The 22,089-nt window shown below is 41.7% G+C and overlaps 1 protein-coding gene across 1 annotated transcript in view; it reads left to right on the top strand.

Moving 5' to 3' along the window:
• The window catches only part of ZNF804B (zinc finger protein 804B), a 519,337-nt gene that overhangs the window by 439,924 nt on the left and 57,324 nt on the right, over nt 1–22,089 (top strand). The window contains exon 2 of the mRNA XM_069729445.1: nt 19,933–20,076. Within this exon, the coding sequence (XP_069585546.1) occupies nt 19,933–20,076 (144 nt within the window). The remainder of the gene's footprint in view (nt 1–19,932; nt 20,077–22,089) is intronic.

Below are 22,089 nucleotides of genomic sequence, written 5' to 3' on the forward strand. Positions count from 1 at the left end.
GTGGGTTTCCTCCGGGCACTCCGGTTTCCTCCCACATTCCAAAGACATAGGGAATCTAGATTGTGAGCCCCATCGGGGACAGTGATGATAATGTGTGCAAAACTGTAAAGCGCTGCGGAATATGTTAGCGCTATATAAAAATAAAGATTATTAAATAAAGATTATTATTAATGAGGTTTTCATGTCACAATCTATGTTAGAAAAAAATAATATCTTGCAATGCTCACACTGGCCCCTGGGGCTATTTTATACTCATACTTCCTGTTCTTTATAGAACTTTTCAGAAGTCTCATTATCATCAGAGGCAGGATTACAATGACATGCAACAGCTGATAACACAGGATCTATCAGACACAATACATGATATTGTAACACACGTGGTAGTGGAACCACTGCGCCGAGGTCCAGGGAGAGCCTGGATGGGCGTAACTAAGCCAACACCTGGTTCTTCCCTGATGGTGTGGCTACATTTGAACCCAGGTAGACGCCAGGTGCTACTTCCGGGCAGAACCCGGAGCTGTGGCAGCTGACCCCTAAGGGGACAGGGAAGCAGGACTTGCCTAGAACTGCTTAGCAGGATGTAAGCAGCTGGTAGACAGAAGTGGGATCAGGCATAAGTAGGACTGGAACAGGAGCATAGGACTGTCAGAGGTGCGGGATCACTGGTACACAGGAGCTGGTTCAGATGGAGCAGGAACAGGACTAGGCACAGGCAGGACGCGTTCAGGTATAGGTACAGCAGGACAGGCAGGATCAGGTAAGCAGGACGGACAGGATCACATACGGAGAGCACAGGTACTGGGACCTTACAACTAGGTAACAGGATATAGACTGATAGCTGAAGTTGCTAAAGCATCTCCCAATAGGGGAGAGTGCCTTAAATATCAGACATTCCCAGCTATTGGCTGGGTTCATTTTTAGCTGAGCACATTTTGGCTCTTTAAAAGGCCAGGAGTGTGCGCTCCATAAGCACACTCCCAGGAGACCTGCTTGGCGTGCGCAGGACATGGGAGGAAACAGACTCCAGAGGGAGCACGGACGAGTAAGTGAACATGCCGGTGTCCCTTCAGGGAGGTGGAAGAAGACACGTGCAGGGACACTTGCGCTGCGCTCCTCCTTTCACAATGACCTTGGCAAACTCTAATAGTTCCCTAATAGGGTATATACAAATGAGTTTTCCAAACCAGAATACACATTTTAATTCCCATTGATCAAGTCCTGCCCAGTAATGGTCTTCCTGAGTGTCACTGCGCAAGCAGGATGCTTATTAGGAATCCAGCATCTCCATCCTGGCACACTTTACATGCATGAGTTATATATGCTCTGACATGTTTTCTAACATTTTAATGCCATGTTTCACAAACTCTTGTATTATGCCCTGCGCTCCATGATACTGTGAGATACACTATAGAAGCCAAATGAATGCGCCTCCTCTATAGGATGCCGTCCATACTTTAAAAGCGGAGCAGCAAAGTTGTGGGATTTTTTTGTATGTTGAATATTGATACTAAAGCTTCTTTATTAAAGTAGTTTTCTAGTGAAAACAAGTTATCATCTATCTGCAGAACACGTGATAAATTATTGATCGGTGTTGGTCCGATCGCTGGACCCCATTGATCAATAAATTATCACCAATCGTATGGATAGGAGATAACTTGTCTTCACAGTATACGGCCATTTTTAAAGTTCATATGCAGAATGTTGAATCGTGAGATTTCAGAATCTTTAGCATTGCAGAGATGATACATCAATTATCTTAAAGGGAGTCAGTCAGTATGATTTCATCCACCCCTTTCCACCCGCTCCCAAAAAAACAATATATACTATATGCACATATAGCTCTTTCAAAGGCAAATCCAGCAATACCTTTACAGGGCCAGTCCGTTCCTCCATTACTGAGAAATAAGCTTTCGTATTGATATGCAAATGAGGCTAAAGAGCTATGGTAGATCTGAAGCCTCTGCCACTCCAGGTCTATTCCGCACCCAGTGGTGCTACCTCCTTCTGCAGACTGGCAGCCTCTATGCAGTGTGATTTCAAGCAAAGGAGCCGTCACTCATGCAGGAGGAGGCGGCACTGGGCGGGGAATAGAGCTGGAGTGACAGAGGCTTCAGATCTACCATAGCTCTTCAGTCTCATTGGCATATGAATATAAACACTGATTTCTCAGTAATGGAGGAACGGACTGGCCATGTAAAGGTATTGCTGGATTTGTCTTTGAAAGAGCTACATGCACATATAAATAGTTTTGGGGTGAAATCTTGCTGACAGATTCTGTTTCCATCTGCAGTTTCACCTGAAAGATTATCCCTATCCACATTCACTTCTCTCTGTATGTCAGTAAAGTATGTTTTTTTTATTTTTAAAGTCTTGCACTCAGTGGGCCAGATATCATGAAGGATCATGAAGGTTTGATATGTGGTCCCAATGGTTTCAGTCTATTCCAATGTATTGAACCCAGGAGGTTAACAGGCTTCCAACTCTCAGTATTATCCACATTCTGATAAGATTCCTGCGCCATATTAATAATTCATCAGTAGATGGTATTGATACTATGAAACGTGTTTGTTTCAGACTCACGTAGATCAATAGATGCATGTCTAGAAACCTGACCGGCTATTCACCTCCAACCACACTGATAATACTGCTACCCGATACATTCCTAGTCCGCCCTCAGTCAGCATAAAACAATGCTTAGCTTGGCAAAGAGTCGTTTCGTGATTAGATGTTCTCTCCATGCTGCTTACAAGGAGTAAAAGTTGAAAGAAACCGAGAAACTTTGTTCCTAAAGCAAAAATCATCCATTTAGTACATAGGAAAAGTATGTGCCCCCTTTTTGTATCATTGTTTGGATATTTTATTAGCTTTCATTTTTCACAGTCTATCTATCATCTATTCTATCTATCTATCTATCATCTATCCTTCCCCCTGAGGAAGGCCACCCGCCGAAACGCGCGTCGGGGAGGACGGGACTGCTGTGCATATATTCTGTAACTCACCACTGTGGTATGTATTATGCATTAGATATTTGCTTATAGGGTTACATATACTATTGATGGACTTCTCCACTGATGCTATTTTGGCACACATGGACTTTCTATGTATATGGTCCATAATGAATATTGTTGCACTACAGCCCGGTCCCTCTATATGAGATGTGTGTGCGGGCTTGTGTAGGGCATCTTTTTGCCCGCCATGCTGTACACCTGTGTGTTTTAATTCAATAAAGTTGTTTTCTACTTTGCATTAACTGGACGTTTTCTGACTGCGTTTTTGGTGCTTTGTTTATTATTATATATATGTGCAGTTGTCCATTTGAGGTCCTAGGCCTGCCTTGGTTGATATGGCTAGTATAATCAGTATATGACATATGATTTATACAACCAAGACAGACTATGTATGCTATTGAATTGTGTCCTCCTGTATATAGTATGTACCTGTAAGTCATCTCCTCCTGTATATAGTACTGTATATACCTGTGTATCATCTGCTCCTGTATATAGTATATACCTGTGTGTCATTTCCACTGTATATAGTATATACCTGTGTGTCATCGCCCCTGTATATAGTATGTACCTGTATGTCATCTCCCCTGTATATAGTATATACCAGGTTGTCATCTCCTCCTGTATATAGTATATACCTGTATGTCATCTCCTCCTATATATAGTATATACCTGTGTGTCATGTCCTCCTGTATATAGTATATACCTGTATGTCATCTCCTCCTGTATATAGTATATACCTATGTGTCATCTCCACTGTATATAGTATATATGTGTGTGTCATCTCCTCCTGTATATAGTATATACCTGTGTGTCATCTCCTCCTGTATATAGTATATACCTGTGTGTCATCTCCTCGTGTATATTGTATATACCTGTATATCATCTCCTCCTGTATATAGTATATACGTGTGTCATCTCCTCCTGTATATAGTATATACCTGTAAGTCATCTCCTCCTGTATATAGTATATACCTGTGTGAATCTGCTCCTGTATATAGTATATACCTGTGTGTCAGCTCTCCTGTATATAGTATATACCTCTGTCATCTCCTCCTGTATATAGTATATATCTGTGTGTCATCTCCTCCTGTATTAGACCGCGTTCACACGTTATTTGGTCAGTATTTTTACCTCAGTATTTGTAAGCTAAATCGGCAGCCTGATAAATCCCCAGCCAACAGGAAGCCCTCCCCCTGGCAGTATATATTAGCTCACACATACACATAATAGACAGGTCATGTGACTGACAGCTGGCGTATTTCCTATATGGTACATTTGTTGCTCTTGTAGTTTGTCTGCTTGTTAATCAGATTTTTATTTTTGAAGGATAATACCAGACTTGTGTGTGTTTTAGGGCGAGTTTCATGTGTCAAGTTGTGTGTGTTGAGTTGCCTGTGGCGACATACATGTAGCGACTTTAGTGAGATGAGTTTTGTGTGGCGACATGCGTGTAGCAATTTTTTGTGTGTCGAGTTGCATGTGATAAGTTAGTGTAGCAAGTTGTGTGCAGCAAGTTTTGCGCATGGCGAGTTTTGCGCGTGGCGAGTTTTATGTGTGGTGCGTTTTGAGTATGTGCAAGTTTTGTGTGAGGCAACTTTTGCATGTGTTGCAACTTTTGTGCATGTGGCAATTTTTCCGCGTGTGCAAGTTTTGCACGTGTGGCGAGTTTTGCGTGAGCCTAGTTTTGCATGTGGCGAGTTTTGAGCGGCGCCTTTTGTGTTTCGACTTTTATGTGGCGAGGTTGGTGTATGTGTTCAAGCACGTGTTAGTTTGTGGCGCCTTTTGTGTGTGTGTTCATATCCCCGTGTGTGGTGAGTATCCCATGTCGGGGCCCCACCTTAGCATCTGTACGGTATATACTCTTTGGCGCCATCGCTCTCACTCTTTAAGTCCCCCTTGTTCACATCTGGCAGCTGTCAATTTGCCTCCAACACTTTTCCTTTCACTTTTTCCCCAATATGTAGATAGGGGCAAAATTGTTTGGTGAATTGGAACACGCGGGGTTAAAATTTCGCCTCACAACATAGCCTATGACGCTCTCGGGGTCCAGACGTGTGACTGTGCAAAATTTTGTGGCTGTAGCTGCGACGGTGCAGATGCCAATCCCGGACATACATACATACATACATACATACACACACACACACACACATTCAGCTTTATATATTAGATTGCACAGGGGCCTCTTCTGTCTGTGTCCGCTCCTGCTCCAGGTAGTTGTGCAGTTCAGTTACTTCTTAAATTGTTTGTTCCTCTACATTTTCCAATACACAATTTTATAAAGTTACAGCATGTTTTTAAATACATCGGAATTGAAAATAGTGAAATGGCTGCACCAGAAGTAATGTGAGGAGATCCCGCAGAACGCCACCAGCCGTAGATTTAACAGCTCATTTCACTTGTAGTGGGAGTCTCAGGCAAACAGTTTTTAAAAGAAGCCTCAAAGGAGTGAAGTCATTATTATGTTATACCCACATTCCAGCAAATTGAATAAATTCCAGGGTGTTTCAATTATGCAAGAGGAGAAAAATAATATATGTAATGATAGAACTAAGTTTGAATTGCATCCAAATATATTTCATTATTAATAGTGAATTGGAAATGTGCACGCATGATCTGACAATCAGTCCATTAACATGCCGCTTTCACGGAAAGCAGTATTTAAATGGTTAAACTGCAGTGACCAGAGCTTGCTCTGGTTGCTGCTATTACAGGCAGATGTAGGCTGTGTAATACGTCAGACATCTGGAGGCCATGGTGCAGGCTCTATACATGCGGTCCCGACATAAGGTGTGCTATTGTTGGAATGGATGTAAAAGTGTATAAATTAAAGAGGAGGAAGACCTGCGAGGACTCAGGCTATGTGCACACGTTGCGGATTAGCCTTAGGAATTTCTGTAGCGGATTCTGCCTCTCTTGGCAGAAAACGCAGCTGCGGATTTGGCGCGTTTTTTGTGCGGATCCGCAGCGTTTTTTGTGCGGTTTTGTTGTGTTTTTTTTGCTGATTTGCTGTGTTTTTTACCCCTGCGGTTTTTTATAATGGAATGGGCACAAAAACGCTGCAAATTCTCAAAAAAGAAGTGACATGCTGCTTCTTTTAAACCGCAGCGTTTCCGCAGCGGATTTTCCGCAACGTGTGCACAGCTTTTTTTTTTCTCATTGATTTACATTGTACTGTAAATCAATTGCGGATCTGCAGTGTTTCTGCACTGCAAAAAACGCTGCGGAACCGCAGAGAATCCGCAACGTGTGCACATACCCTCAGACTTTCAGAAAGAGGGTAGGAAAGGGCCAATGGCTGGATGTTCTAAAGGACAGAAATGTACATGAAGGATGGGAGATTTTGCTAAAAGAAATTCTCACTGCACAATTGGTAACAATCCCAAAAAGAAGGAAGAATTGGAAGAATTTGAAGAAACCAGGGTGGATGAACACAGAACTTAATCACTTGTTGAGAAAAAAAAAGAAATGTAGATCAGATTGAAAGAGGAGGGCATATCTAAAGAAGAATATTATGCTGTCTGCAGGGAATGCAGGACAAGCATTAGAAGAGCTAAAGCCAGTAATGAAGTGAGACTTGCAAGGGAGACCAGAAGCAATAAAAAATATTTTGTGGGTATGTCAAAAGCAAAAGGAAAGTCAAAGATGCTTTATGAGTTTTACAGGATGAAAAGGGTAAAGTGGCCAAAAAATTTCCTATTTTGCATCTGTGTTTTCTAAGAAAGCAAGTGTAACATCGACTGATCTTTACTGTGAAATCAAAGGTATAAAAGAATCCACTCTATCCATAAATAGAGAGAGGATGAGGGAACACATTATAATTTGCTAATTTAAATGAACTTAAAGCTCCTGGTCCAGATTAATTACATACTCGGGTACTGAAAGAGTTAGCAGAGGAAATTGCAGAACCACTAGCCATAATCTTTGAAAATTACTGGAGAACAGAAGTCCCAAAGGATTGGAGAAGGGCAAATGTGGTCCTTATCTACAAAAAAGGAAAGAAGATGGAGCCAGGAAATTTCAGGCCAGTGAGCCTTACTTCTATACCAGGAAAGATCTTTGAACAAATTATTAAACAGCATGCATGTAAGTACTTGGATAAGAATACAGTAATTAACCAGAGCCAGCATGGGTTTTTAGCAAACAAGTCATGCCAGACTTATCTAATTTCCTTCTGTGATGGAATCACTGACTGGGTGGATCAGGGAAATGCAGTAGTTACAGTATATCTCAACTTCAGGAAAGCATTTTATAAAGTATCTCATACCATCCATATTGAAAAAAATTACTAAATATGGGATTGACAAGCCTACGGTTAGGTGGATTGATAACTGGCTCAGTGATCGTACTCAAAGAGTGGTAATAAATGGTTGCATATCCAATTGCTTCAAATGGGGTGCCACAAGGCTCTGTCCTGACCCCAGTGTTGTTCAACATTTTTATAAATGATCTAGAGAGGGGAACTGAAGGTAAACTAGTGACATTTGCAGATAATGCAAAGCTAGGAGGGATAGCTAACACTAGAGAAGACAGAGAAAAGATTCAGAGGGATCTAGATTAGCTTGAACAATGGGCAGCAACTAATAGAACGGTCCAGCACCAAAACGCATTGGTCCTAGTGAAAACCTTATCTGAAGCTCAAGTGCTCCTCATTTCTCGCAGCGCAGCCGGCATAATGGAATTCATCTCTAGTAAATAACATAATAAAAATTAAGATGTTAGAAAAGTTGATATTTATTAGAAACTCACTTCTATGGGTGGCAAAATAGTTCTTGACCTTGTGTGGTCTTGTTTCTTAGCAATTAAAGAGTTAAATGCTAACTGTTTCAGTATACAGCTGCCACTCTCCTTTGTAAGGTATGTTCAAACTAAGGCTGTGTGCACACGTTGCGTTTTTTTCGCGGTTTTTCCCAATAAAAACGCTATAAAACCGCAAAAAAACCGCATACAATAAGCATCCCATCATTTAGAATGAATTCTGCATGTTTTGTGCACATGATGCGTTTTTTTCCGCGAAAAAAACGCATCGCGGTAAAAAACGCAGCATTGTTCATTAATTTTGCTGTTTTTTTGCGGATTTCCCACTACAAAATGCATTGGGAAGTGTCCGGAAAAAACCGCGGCAAAAACACGTCAAAACCGCGGCAAAAAGGCGGCTAAACCGCGGCAAAAACGCATGCGTTTTTTTTGCGGATTTCTTGCAGAAAATGTCCAGTTTTTCTCAGGAATTTTCTGCGAGAAATCCTGAACGTGTGCACATAGCCTTAAGGATAGGTAATAACTTGCAGATTGGGGACGGAGCTACTAAAAGCCTCGTTGACACACGGCGGCAGCTATAAATACGTGACACTGGTCTATCTGCACCCCTCCATTGACAAAAGACAAGCAAACCTATGTGAGGATGGAACTGTATAAGATTAGAAAAAATATATTTTTTTTAAACAGCGCCACTCCAGTACAAGCTTGGCATTACCAGCTCAGTCTCATTTAAGCGAATGGAGTTAAACTGCAATACCAGCTCCATCCACTAGACAAGAATAGCGCTATAGATCCTTTTCTGCTGATCACATACAACTCCTCTTCAGATTGGATTGGACATGGCCACCGATTAGAGGCTTGATCAGGAAGTTCTTCTATTTTACAAAAATAATTATGTATCACTTGTTACTTTTTACAGGGATGCAATCATCCCAACTTAATACACAATCAAGTATCATAATGAACATTATTTCTTTGTAAACATCAAAGGGCGATAAATAGAAAATAGAAACAATGTGCCGCCTCTCAAAATTAATGTGCTGTATAATTATGCGTAATTATTATGTACCGAGCTCGTTGTCAGATATAGAACATTACGGCAGAATTTACACCACATCAGTTTCCTAATGGCGGTAATAAGGAGAATATCATATTGGGTGTTAATGTATTAATCAAATAATTTCTTTCCCCGATAATTTCTGACTTTGGAAACGTCTAAAAAGGGCAAAAAAAGGCTTATGGGAAAAATCATCGCTAATATGTTTCCGCTTGTAGCATATGTTCAATATGCTTAAAAAGCAATCTGCGGTTTCAGATTAACATATGCAGCTCTCCTACTGTGGGTATATATTCTCCCACTGTACATTTTACTTACTGAGATGCAAGAAGTAAAAATAATCTCTAAGTCATTTCTGTGGCTTCATACAGATATAGAACCGTTAAAGCTACAGAGCAAAAATAGGAGCAAAAGTCAACGCTACAGCATAACAAACCTTAGTATAATGGGTTCTCATCTTTGGACAGAAGATCCCCTGCAGGGGGTAACAAAGACATATTTAAAAAATATATATATACTGTATATATAGACCAATGATTGCCTCAGATCCAGTCCATCTTACCCACTGTGATCAGCAATTCTATTTTAGAACAACTGAATCCAGGGAAATGTAGCATTACATGCCAACCATTCATTTAACCCCTTTACCCCCAAGGGTGGTTTGCACGTTAATGACCAGGCCAATTTTTACAATTCTGACCACTGTCCCTTTATGAGGTTATAACTCCGAAACGCTTCAACGGATCCTGGTGATTCTGACATTGTTTTCTCGTGACATATTGTACTTCATGATAGTGGTAAAATTTCTTTGATAGTACCTGCGTTTATTTGTGAAAAAAACGGAAATTTGGCGAAAATTTTGAAAATTTCGCAATTTTCAAACTTTGAATATTTATGCAATTAAATCACAGAGATATGTCACACAAAATACTTAATAAGTAACATTTCCCACATGTCTCCTTTACATCAGCATAATTTTGGAACCAATTTTTTTTTTTGTTAGGGAGTTATAAGGGTTAAAAGTTGACCAGCAATTTCTCATTTTTACAACACCATTTTTTTTTAGGGACCACGTCTCATTTGAAGTCATTTTGAGGGGTCTATATGATAGAAAATGCCCAAGTGTGACACCATTCTAAAAACTGCACCCCTCAAGGTGCTCAAAACCACATTCAAGAAGTTTATTAACCCTTCATGTGTTTAATAGGAATTTTTGGAATGTTTAAATAAAAATGAACATTTAACTTTTTTACACAAAAAATTTACTTCAGCTCCAATTTGTTTTATTTTACCAAGGGTAACAGGAGAAATTGGACCCAAAAAGTTGTTGTCCAATTTGTCCTGAGTACGCTGATACCCCATATGTGGCAGTAAACCACTGTTTGGGCGCATGGGAGAGCTCGGAAGGGAAGGAGCGCTATTTGACTTTTCAATGCAAAATTGACAGGAATTGAGATGGGACGCCATGTTGCGTTTGGAGAGCCACTGATGTGCCTAAACATTGAAACCACCCACAAGTGACACCATTTTGGAAAGTAGACCCCCTAAGGAACTTATCTGGATGTGTGGTGAGCACTTTGACCCACCAAGTGCTTCACAGAAGTTTATAATGCAGAACCGTAAAAATAAAAAATCATATTTTTTCACAAAAATTATATTTTTGCCCCCAATTTTTTATTTTTCCAAGGGTAAGAGAAGAAATTGGACCTCAAAAGTTGTTGTCCAATTTGTCCTGAGTACGCTGATACCCCATATGTGGCAGTAAACCACTGTTTGGGCGCATGGGAGAGCTCGGAAGGGAAGGAGCGCAGTTTGACTTTTCAATGCAAAATTGACAGAAATTGAGATGGGACGCCATGTTGCGTTTGGAGAGCCACTGATGTGCCTAAACATTGAAACCCCCCACAAGTGACACCATTTTGGAAAGTAGACCCCCTAAGGAACTTATCTAGAGGTGTGGTGAGCACTTTGACCCACCAAGTGCTTCACAGAAGTTTATAATGCAGAACCGTAAAAATAAAAAATCATATTTTTTCACAAAAATTATATTTTTGCCCCCAATTTTTTATTTTTCCAAGGGTAAGAGAAGAAATTGGACCTCAAAAGTTGTTGTCCAATTTGTCCCGAGTACGCTGATACCCCATATGTGGCAGTAAACCACTGTTTGGGCGCATGGGAGAGCTCGGAAGGGAAGGAGCGCCGTTTGACTTTTCAATGCAAAATTGACAGGAATTGAGATGGGACGCCATGTTGCGTTTGGAGAGCCACTGATGTGCCTAAACATTGAAACCCCCCACAAGTGACACCATTTTGGAAAGTAGACCCCCTAAGGAACTTATCTGGATGTGTGGTGAGCACTTTGACCCACCAAGGGCTTCACAGAAGTTTATAATGCAGAGCCATAAAAATAAAACAAAATTTTTTTCCCACAAAAATTATTTTTTAGCCCCCAGTTTTGTATTTTCCCTAGGGTAACAGGAGAAATTGGACCCCAAAAGTTGTTGTCCAATTTGTCCTGAGTACGCTGATACCCCATATGTGGGGGGGAACCACCGTTTGGGCGCATGGGAGGGTTCGGAAGGGAAGGAGCGCCATTTGGAATGCAGACTTAGATGGAATGGTCTGCAGGCGTCACATTGCGTTTGCAGAGCCCCTAATGTACCTAAACAGTAGAAACCCCCCACAAGTGACACCATTTTGGAAAGTAGACCCCCTAAGGAACTCATCTTGATGTGTTGTGAGAGCTTTGAACCCCCAAGTATTTCACTACAGTTTATAACGCAGAGCCATGCAAATAAAAAATATTTTTTTTTCCACAAAAATTATATTTTAGCCCCCAGTTTTGTATTTTTCCAAGGTTAGCAGGAGAAATTGGACCCTAAATGTTGTTGTCCAATTTGTCCTGAGTACGCTGATACCCGATATGTGGGGGGGAACCACCGTTTGGGCGCATGGGAGGGCTCGGAAGGGAAGGAGCATCATTTGGAATGCAGACTTAGATGGATTGGTCTGCAGGCGTCACATTGCGTTTGCAGAGCCCCTAATGTACCTAAACAGTAGAAACCCCCCACAAGTGACCCCATATTGGAAACTAGACCCCTCAATGAACTTATCTAGATGTGTTGTGAGAACTTTGAACCCCCAAGTGTTTCACTACAGTTTATAACGCAGAGCCGTGAAAATAAAAAATCTTTTTGTTTTCCCACAAAAATTATTTTTTAGCCCCCAGTTTTGTATTTTCCCAAGGGTAACAGGAGAAATTGGTCCACAAAAGTTGTTGTCCAATTTGTCCTGAGTACGCTGATACCCCATATGTTGGGGTAAACCCCTGTTTGGGCACACAGGAGAGCTCGGAAGGGAAGGAGCACTGTTTTACTTTTTCAACGCAGAATTGGCTGGAATTGAGATCGGACGCCATGTCGTGTTTGGAGAGCCCCTGATGTGCCGAAACAGTGGAAACCCCCCAATTATAACTGAAACCCTAATCTAAACACACCCCTAACCCTAATTCCAACGGTAACCCTAACCACACCTCTAACCCTGACACACCCCTAACCCTAATCCCAACCCTATTCCCAACTGTAAATGTAATCTAAACCCTAACCCTAACTTTAGCCCCAACCCTAACTGTAGCCCCAACCCTAACCCTAACCCTAGCCCTAACCCTAGCCCTAACCCTAACCCTAGCCCTAACCCTAGCCCTAACCCTAGCCCTAACCCTAACCCTAACCCTAGCCCTAACCCTAGCCCTAACCCTAGCCCTAGCCCTAACCCTAGCCCTAACCCTAGCCCTAGCCCTAGCCCTAACCCTAACCCTAGCCCTAACCCTAGCCCTAACCCTAGCCCTAGCCCTAACCCTAGCCCTAACCCTAGCCCTAACCCTAGCCCTAGCCCTAACCCTAGCCCTAATGGGAAAATGGAAATAAATACATTTTTTTTTATTTTTCCCTAACTAAGGGGGTGATGAAGGGGGGTTTGATTTACTTTTATAGCGAGTTTTTTAGCGGATTTTTATGATTGGCAGCCGTCACACACTGAAAGACCCTTTTTATTGCAAAAAATATTTTTTGCAATACCACATTTTGAGAGCTATAATTTTTCCATATTTTGGTCCACAGAGTCATGTGAGGTCTTGTTTTTTGCGGGACGAGTTGACGTTTTTATTGAAAACATTTTTGGGCACGTGACTTTTTTTATCGCTTTTTATTCCGATTTTTGTGAGGAAGAATGACCAAAAGCCAGCTATTCATGAATTTCTATTGGGGGAGGCGTTTATACCGTTCCGCGTTTGGTAAAATTGATAAAGCAGTTTTATTCTTCGGGTCAGTACGATTACAGCGATACCTCATTTATATCATTTTTTTATGGTTTGGTGCTTTTATACGATAAAAACTATTTTTCAGAAAAAATAATTATTTTTGCATCGCTTTATTCTCAGGACTATAACTTTTTTATTTTTTTGCTGATGATGCTGTATGGCGGCTCTTTTTTTGCGGGACAATATGACGCTTTCAGCGGTACCATGTTTATTTATATCTGTCCTTTTGATCGCGTGTTATTCCACTTTTTGTTCGGCGGTATGATAATAAAGCGTTGTTTTTTGCCTCGTTTTTTTTTTTTTTTTCTTACGGTGTTTACTGAAGGGGTTAACTAGTGGGACAGTTTTATAGGTCGGGTCGTTACGGACGCGGCGATACTAAATATGTGTACTTTTATTGGTTTTTTTTTTTTATTTAGATGAAGAAATGTATTTATGGGAATAATATTTTTTTTTTTTTTCATTATTTTGGAATATTTTTTTTTATTTTTTTTACACATTTGGAAAATTTTTTTTTTACTTTTTTACTTTGTCCCAGGGGGGGACATCACAGATCAGTGATCTGACAGTTTGCACAGCACTCTGTCAGATCACTGATCTGATAGGAGTGCAGGCTGCTTCACAGTGCCTGCTCTGAGCAGGCTCTGTGAAGCCACCTCCCTCCCTGCAGGACCCGGATCCGCGGCCATCTTGGATCCGGGGCTCGAGCAGGGAGGGAGGTGAGGAGACCCTCGCAGCAACGCGATCACATCGCGTTGCTGCGGGGGGCTCAGGGAAGCCCGCAGGGAGCCCCCTCCCTGCGCGGTGCTTCCTTGCACCGCCGGCACATCGCGATCATCTTTGATCGCGGTGTGCCAGGGGTTAATGTGCCGGGGGCGGTCCGTGACCGCTCCTGGCACATAGTGCCGGATGTCAGCTGCGATAAGCAGCTGACACCCGGCCGCGATCGGCCGCGCTCCCCCCGTGAGCGCGGCCGATCGGCTATGACGTACTATCCCGTCCAGGGTCAGATAAGCCCAGGGCACCTCGACGGGATAGTACGTCTAAGGTCACAGAGGGGTTAAAGGAGTTTTTATCCACTTTTGAGTCCTTTCTTTTTTTTTAACTAAAAAGCACGTACTTGGGGCTAGAAATGTTTTTGCAATTGGGTTTTATTAAAACTTTTGCACCGTTTCCCTGCTGTTAACCGTCTATTGCTAAATGCAGACTGAGTTAACTGAAATAAATACCCTGTAAAAGCCAAACGGAGCAAAATTTCTACTGAAACCCAATAGCCAAAATGATTTTTAGACCGAAATAAATAAGTTAAAAAAATAAAAACATTTGTCCTCAAAGGTGAAAAAAATCCCTTTAAATGTTGGGCTAAAAGCAACCATTTCTATTATAACTAAAAAGGCATGCAGACAGAGGTTGTCATCATAGTGTCGGTAGTTTCCGCAACCAAGTCACTTGTGCTAGTTTGGTCCCAAATTGGAGCAGAGTAGAACACTATTGTCCAACTTTTTCAAGGAGACCATTTGTGAAAAATATTGCAATTAGCCGTGATTAAAAAATGTGTGTCTACAGCTGCAAGGCATAATCACAATTCCTTGAAAAAGTATTCATGCCCTGTGAATTTTTCCACATTTAACTTATTGCTAAGATACATTTGTAACAATAGTAAGAAGTAACTGGCAGAGAATAACGGCAGGATCTGACTACGCAGGGTTTGTTTGTAGTCTGTAACCATGGAGACAAACAATTCTCCATAGGAGCTATAGACATTTAGCCATAGAAGATTTTGTTAATCAAATCTGTGTATGAAGTTGTTATTTTATTTTTCAGTTTAGATGATTTATAGCAATAAAGTATAGTTGCAAAGAAAACTATATTCGGTCTTGTGTAAGTAATAGAGAAATGACAAGAAGCAAAAGTAGGGAAAAAAAATCAGATCTCTAATTACTAAGTAACAGAAAGTGTCATTCTATCAGAACCCTGAAGTTTCTACCCCTCACCTTGGCCTGTCTGTGTAATTGGTGCCGGACCTCTAAACTCCATCCCTACGTCCTCATATATATTTCATGGAGCGTATTCCCTTGGAAGACTCTTGCAGGTTTTCCTATCCTATTAGCTGACCACAGTCTGTCCACAGACTACTTTCATGGGCAATCGATGGCCATCATCCACAGCTGTCAGAAATTAAATGGAAGGAGCAAAACAAGATCTGTGATTTCTGTGAGAGCAGAGCGCTCGGCCTCCGGAAGATCCTGGTTTTATCTTTCAATATAGATTATGTCAAAAATTATGTCTTGTAAGGCTACGTTTACATTTGCGTCTTTGGGCGCAGCGTCGTCGACGCAACGCACAACGCATGTCAAACGCATACACAGCGCAGCGTTTTTTGACGCATGCGTTGTCCTATACAAATGAAGATCAAAAACGCCCCCCAAAAAATACATCACTTGGATTTTACTCAAAAGGCGCCCTATGCGTTTTTCATAGACACTAATGTGTTTTTTTGGCGCAGTTACGATGCAAGTGCGTTGCATGCGTTTTTTTTCGGAAATGTGACGCATCAAAAATGCAACCTGTAGCGTCGTCCGCGCCCTGTCTGGTGCGCCAAAATAACACATGCGTCATACAACGCATGACAACGCATGACAACGCATACCGGCGCATGTCCATGCGCCCCCCCATGCTAAAGATAGGGGCGCATGCGTCGGTATTCATCGACGACGCTGCACCCAAAGACACAAATGTGAACGTAGCCTAAGAAATAAACATGTAAAGATGTAGCAGACCTGACTATGCGGGCAAAACAGTTTGTGCATCGCAGAGCAGACACCTCTTTGGGTGGTGCAGAAACTGTATACAGACAACGGTTATCATCTAGAAAATAGCAGGGACTGTGGACATAGTTAAATAGGTTAAAACAAGAAAAAGTCCAGAAGATCAAACTTTCTCCACCAGTTCTACATTTGTTATCACTACATTTATTGTGAGAAAAGTATCAGCCCTTCTTTAAAAGCTGATATAGTGTCGGCCATTACTACCTCTTGTGGTTGGTATTCCATATTCTAACTGCTCTAACTGTAAAGAATCCTTTTCTATTTCGCTGCCAGAATCTCCCCGAGTCTTTTGTAAGGTTTTTGGTACAAATAAATCATGTCTCAGTCCTTTGCACTGACGACACATGCCTCTAAGGCATCTTTTTTTTGTAAGCTAAATGAGCCCAACTTTTCAACCTCTTATTATGGGATAGACCGTCCATCCCTTGTAATAATCTAGTTGCTGACTTTGAACAGACTCTAGGTTTCCAATATCCTATTTAAAGTGTGGAGCCCAAAACTGGATCTCATATTCTAGATGTGGCCTCAAAGGTGATTTATAGTGGGGTAACAATATGTTGGGTTCACGGAATGTTATCTCCTTTTATACACCCTAGAATTGTATTTGCTTTTGTGGCTGCTGCCTGACATTGAGTGCTGCTACTCAGCTTCCTTGTAACCAGAATACCCAAGTCCTTCTCCTGTTCTGTAGTCCCGAGTATACTCTCATTTAATGTACACTTCTCAAAAAAATAAAGGGAACACTAAAATCCAACATCCTAGATATCACTGAATGAAATATTTCAGTTGTAAATCTTTATTCATTACATAGTGGAATGTGTTGAGAACAATAAAACCTAAAAATGATCAATCTAAATCAAAACTAATATCCCACAGAGGTCTGGAGTTGGAATGATGCTCAAAATCAAAGTGGAAAATGAAGTTACAGGCTAATCCAACTTCAGTGGAAATGCCTCATGACAAGGAAATGATGCTCAGTAGTGTGTGTGGCCTCCACGTGCCTGTACGACCTACCTACAATGCTAGGCATGCTCCTGATGAGGCGGTGGATGGTCTCCTGAGGGATCTCCTCCCAGACCTGGACTAAAGCATCCGCCAACTCCTGGACAGTCTGTGGTGCAAAGTGACATGATGTCCCAGATGTGTTCAATCGGATTCAGGTCTGGGGAACGGGCGGACCAGTGCATAGCTTCAATGCCTTAATCTTGCAGGAACTGCTGACACACTCCAGCCACATGAAGTCTAGCATTGTCCTGCATTAGGAAGAACCCAGGGCCAACTGCACCAGCATATGGTCTCACAAGGGGTCTGAGGATCTCATCTTGGTACCTAATGGCAGTCAGGCTACCTCTGGCGAGCACATGGAGGGCTGTGCGGCCCTCCAAAGAAATGCCACCCCAAACCATTACTGACCCACTGCCAAACCGGTCATGCTGAAGGATGTTGCAGGCAGCAGATCGCTCTCCACAGTGTTTCCAGAGTCTGTCACGTCTGTCACATGTGCTCAGTGTGAACCTTTCATCTGTGAAGAGCACAGGGCGCCAGTGGCGAATTTGCCAATCCTGGTGTTCTGTGGCAAATGCCAGGCATCCTGCACGGTGTTGGGCTGTGAGTACATCCCCCATCTGTGGACCTAGGGCACTCAGACCATCCTCATGGAGTGGTTTCTAACTGTTTGTGCAGACACATGCACGTTTGGGGCCTGCTGGAGGTCATTTTGCAGGGCTCTGGCAGTGCTCCTTCTTTTCCTCCTTGCACAAAGGCTGAGGTAGTGGTCCTGCTGCTGGGTTGTTGCCCTCCTACGGCCCCCTCCACGTCTCCTGGTGTACTGGCCTGTCTCCTGGCAGTGCCTACAGCCTCTGAACACTATGTTGACAGACACAGCAAACCTTATTGCCACAGCTCGCATTGATGTGCCATCCTGGATGAGCTGCACTACCTGAGCCACTTATGTGGGTTGTAGAGTCTGTCTCATGCTACCATGAGTGTGAAAGCACAACCAACATTCAAAAGTGACCAAAACATCAACCAGAAAGTATTGGTACTGAGATGTGGTCTGTGGTCCCCACCTGCAGAACCACTCCTTTATTGAGGGTGTCTTGATAATTGTCAATAATTTCCATCTCTTGTCTATTCCATTTGCACAACAGCATGTGAAATTGATTGTCAATCAGTGTTGCTTCCTAAGTGGACTGTTTGATTTCACAGAACTTTGATTTACTTGGAGTTATATTCTGTTGTTTAAGTTTTCCCTTTATTTTTGTAGAGAAGTGTATATGTAGCAATAGGATTACTCTGTCCTCGGTGCATTATTCTACATTTATCTACATTAAGCAGGGTTATAAAGGTATAAGTTGATTTCTTTCTTTATACAGGTGCAAATGGTTCATAAAATGGAACACTATTATTGGATGGGGTATAAAAGGGACATTATTACTGGGTGAAACTTAAAATGATGCATTATTACTGTTTGAGCCATAAAAGGGTCATTATTACTTAGTAGAACATAAAAGGTGGAGGCATAAAAGGAGGCATTATTACCGCGTGGGGCACAAAGATGGGATTATTACTGAATGGGGTATAAAAGTGGGCATTATTACTAGGTGGGGCATAAACGGGTCATTATCACTTAGTGTAATACAAAAGAATGCATTATTATTGGGTGGGGCATAAAAAGCGGCATCATTACTGGGTAGGACTTAAACAGTATTACTGGGTCAGCCATAAAATGGTCATTATTACTTAGTGGAACAAAAAAAAGATGCATTGTTACTAGGTGGAGGCATAAAAGGGGATATTATTGCCTTGTGGGGCATAAAGGGGGACATTTTTTAGTTAGTATACGGGAATCATTATTACTAGGTGGGGCATAAAGGCGGCATTATTACTCGGTGGGGCATGAAAGAGGTATTGGAAAACTTGCTATGGGGCCTAGCATTTTCTGGTTACACCCCTATATACAGATTTATGATTCGTAGAGTACAATGTACATTAGGGTGACTCATTGAGGCCTTGCAATCTACCCTAGTAGCTGTTCTGCATAACATGTTATTAAAGGGAACCTGTCACCAGGTTTGGCCGATACGAGTTATGGCCACCCCCTTTCAGGGGTTATATACAGCATTCTATAATGCTGTATGTAAGACCCCCATCTGACCAGCAAGAGAAGAAAAATTACTTTTATTATACTCACATGGGGGCGGTCTGGTCCGATAGGTGTCGTAGGTCCTGGTCCGGTGCCTCTCATCTTCTTGTGATGCCGCCCTCCTGTTTGCTTCATGTTGATGATGGGTCCGTGCATCATCCACACGGGCTCCCCAGCATCGCGCTCCTACGCAGGCGTACTTCTCTGCCCTGTTGAGGGCAGAGTAAAGTACTGCAGTGCACAGGTGATGGCAAAGGTCAGAGAGGCCCAGATTACAGATCTGTAATGGGGACATGCACATGAGTCCTCAATGGAGGTGGCCACTTTATGGCTAATTTTTGCAAATATCTGCAACTTACCAATAAATATTTTTTTTTAAATTCTGCATCGCTTTCTATATTTGTCAAGCCACAGCCTATTCAGCAAGCCTTTCTGCTCCCTTCCATAAGGTAGGGATCTTCCTCTAGTAAGAATATATTATTGCACTTGCGCTTAATTTGCAATGTCAAGGATTTGCTCTTTCGCAGATGGTTGTTTTATAGTACAGAACACAGAGATTAACAATTGGGAACTTCTTTATTATTTTGTAACCTTTATTTATGGGCATGCTTAAAATGATCAGTCTACTGTTAATTTCCTTTGGAAGGGAAAAAAAAAATAAAAAAATAAATCATTTAGAAAAATATAAATTAAAAACCATCATAAATGTTCCATTTTCTGTCTTTTCTTATTGTTGAGAAATATTCTGCAACCAGTAAGCACAATATCATAAAAATTTCAATCATTATTCTTTTTTTTTTTTGCTTGTTTCCTCACAGGGCTACGCGGAAAAGGGAAAAAGCATAGCGAACGCTCTAGAGGATTTGAAGGCTAATTTCTATTGTGAATTATGTGACAAGCAATACCACAAGCACCAGGAGTTTGACAACCATATTAATTCTTATGACCACGCTCACAAACAGGTAAGCCTGCCCTGGAAATTCATGTTTACCAATGACCCATTAATATCGCTATCCAAAAACATCACTAAGATCTACTGCTGGGGAAGGGTCAAAGCAACGCAGCGGGAATTAATTCCTTTTTTTCGTATTTTAATGAATCATCCTACAGATTACTTCAAAGTGTCATTACTAACCCGGCAGCCATACAATATATCATCCCAGTTACACAGATGGCTGTATTGGACGAGGGTTTATTCTTGCAATACGGCAATAATATACACTAATGCAATCCTATAGGCAAAATAAACAAATAGATAATAAAAAAGTCCAAGATTCTTTATTGAAAATTCATAGGATACACACCTTATATAAAAACAAACACGGCAGAGAAGCAACACTACACAAATATTGGCACAGAACAATGGTAACCTATGATTCCATATTAGAGATGAGCGAACCTTTCAAGGTTCGGCTCAGATCAGCGAACGTCCTGATGTTTGCCGAACATACCCAAAGCCCGTTGACTTAAATGGGAGACAAAACCAAAAGCATAGACAATACCTTCAGGGGGGCCAAAAAGCTGCCAAAACAGCTAAAATTAGGGGAATACACCAGGAAAAGTGTCAACAATTGACCCATCAATTGTGCTATAAATAAGTAATTAAAAAAAAAAATATGTGGGTTCCCCTGTATTTTTAATAACCAGCCAGGCAAAACTGGCAGCTGTGGGCTAAATCTAAATTAAACTACACTTACGTCATCACCCATTCCACTGAAGCTGAACACCATTCAGTTCAATGGGAAGCAAAACCAAATGCATAGACAACACCTTCTGGGGGGGCCCAAAAGCTGCCAAAACAGCTCAAATTAGGGGCAGACACTAGTAAAAGTTGCATCAGTTGACCCAGTTGCGCTATAAATAAATTATTTAAAAAAAAAGTGACATGAGTTCCCTTGTATTTTTGATAACCAGCCAGGCAAAACCGACAGCTGCCGGCTGCAAGCCTCACCTGTCAGTGTCAGCATGGCTGTTTGTCAAGAACACCAGGGGTCTCCCCTCTGTTTTTTTAATTATTTAAATAAATGATTTAAAAAAATGGTGTGCGTCCCCCCCCTTTTGACAGCCAGCCAAGCTAAAGCTGACAGTTGGGGTCTGGTATTCTCAGGCTGGTAAGGGGCCGTGGATGTTGGCCCCCAGCCTAAAATAGCAGAAAAGGAGCATCTATTAGATGCACCAATTCTGGCACTTTGCCCACCATTTCCTACTGACCCTGTTGGGGTGATAAGTGGGGTTCATATTTGTTGGGTTGATGTCACCTTTGTATTGTCTGGTGACATCAAGCCCATGGCTTAGTAATGGAGATGCCTTCATAAGACTCCTATCTATTACTAATTCTTCAGTTATATTGTAAATAAACACACAGCCAGAATAAAGTCCTTAAATCGATAGAATGACACAGACTAATTTAATGAACCTAAATTAAACCATACTAACTTCATCACCCATTCCACTGAAGCCATGGCCTCCTGTAATAAAACAAAAACAACAATATCTCTCATCTGTCCGTCGTTCTTCCCCACGCCATAATCCATGTCTGGGGATAAACAGTTTTCAACCTGGACAGTGCCAAGATGCGACCATTCAGTCTGAGAACCGTCGATGAATGAACTGCTGCGATCGCAGCATCAGTGACTATTAATCATTATCGAGGTTTCCGCCAGTCACTGAGGCTGCATTTCCAGCTGGGCCCATGAACTGCAGTGACGTCTGTGACATTACCACTATCACAGTGAGAAAAAGTCTCACGGTGCAGCGTTGATGACCCAGGGATGTTATACTGTATGTGCGTCATCAGTGTGCATGTGTGTGGGATGTTTTGCGGCCCATGCTGCTACCAGAAAACTGAAAGAGCTGTTATTGAACTTCGACATTTACCGAACTTTGGCCAACATTTGCCGATTTTTAGGAAAAAAGCTCGGAAATCCAAATGTGCAACGTTTGTGTCGAATTTGAGATTGCCAAACATTTTCCAA

Source organism: Ranitomeya imitator, chromosome 6, assembly GCF_032444005.1.
Source record: "Ranitomeya imitator isolate aRanImi1 chromosome 6, aRanImi1.pri, whole genome shotgun sequence".
NCBI lineage: Eukaryota > Metazoa > Chordata > Amphibia > Anura > Dendrobatidae > Ranitomeya > Ranitomeya imitator.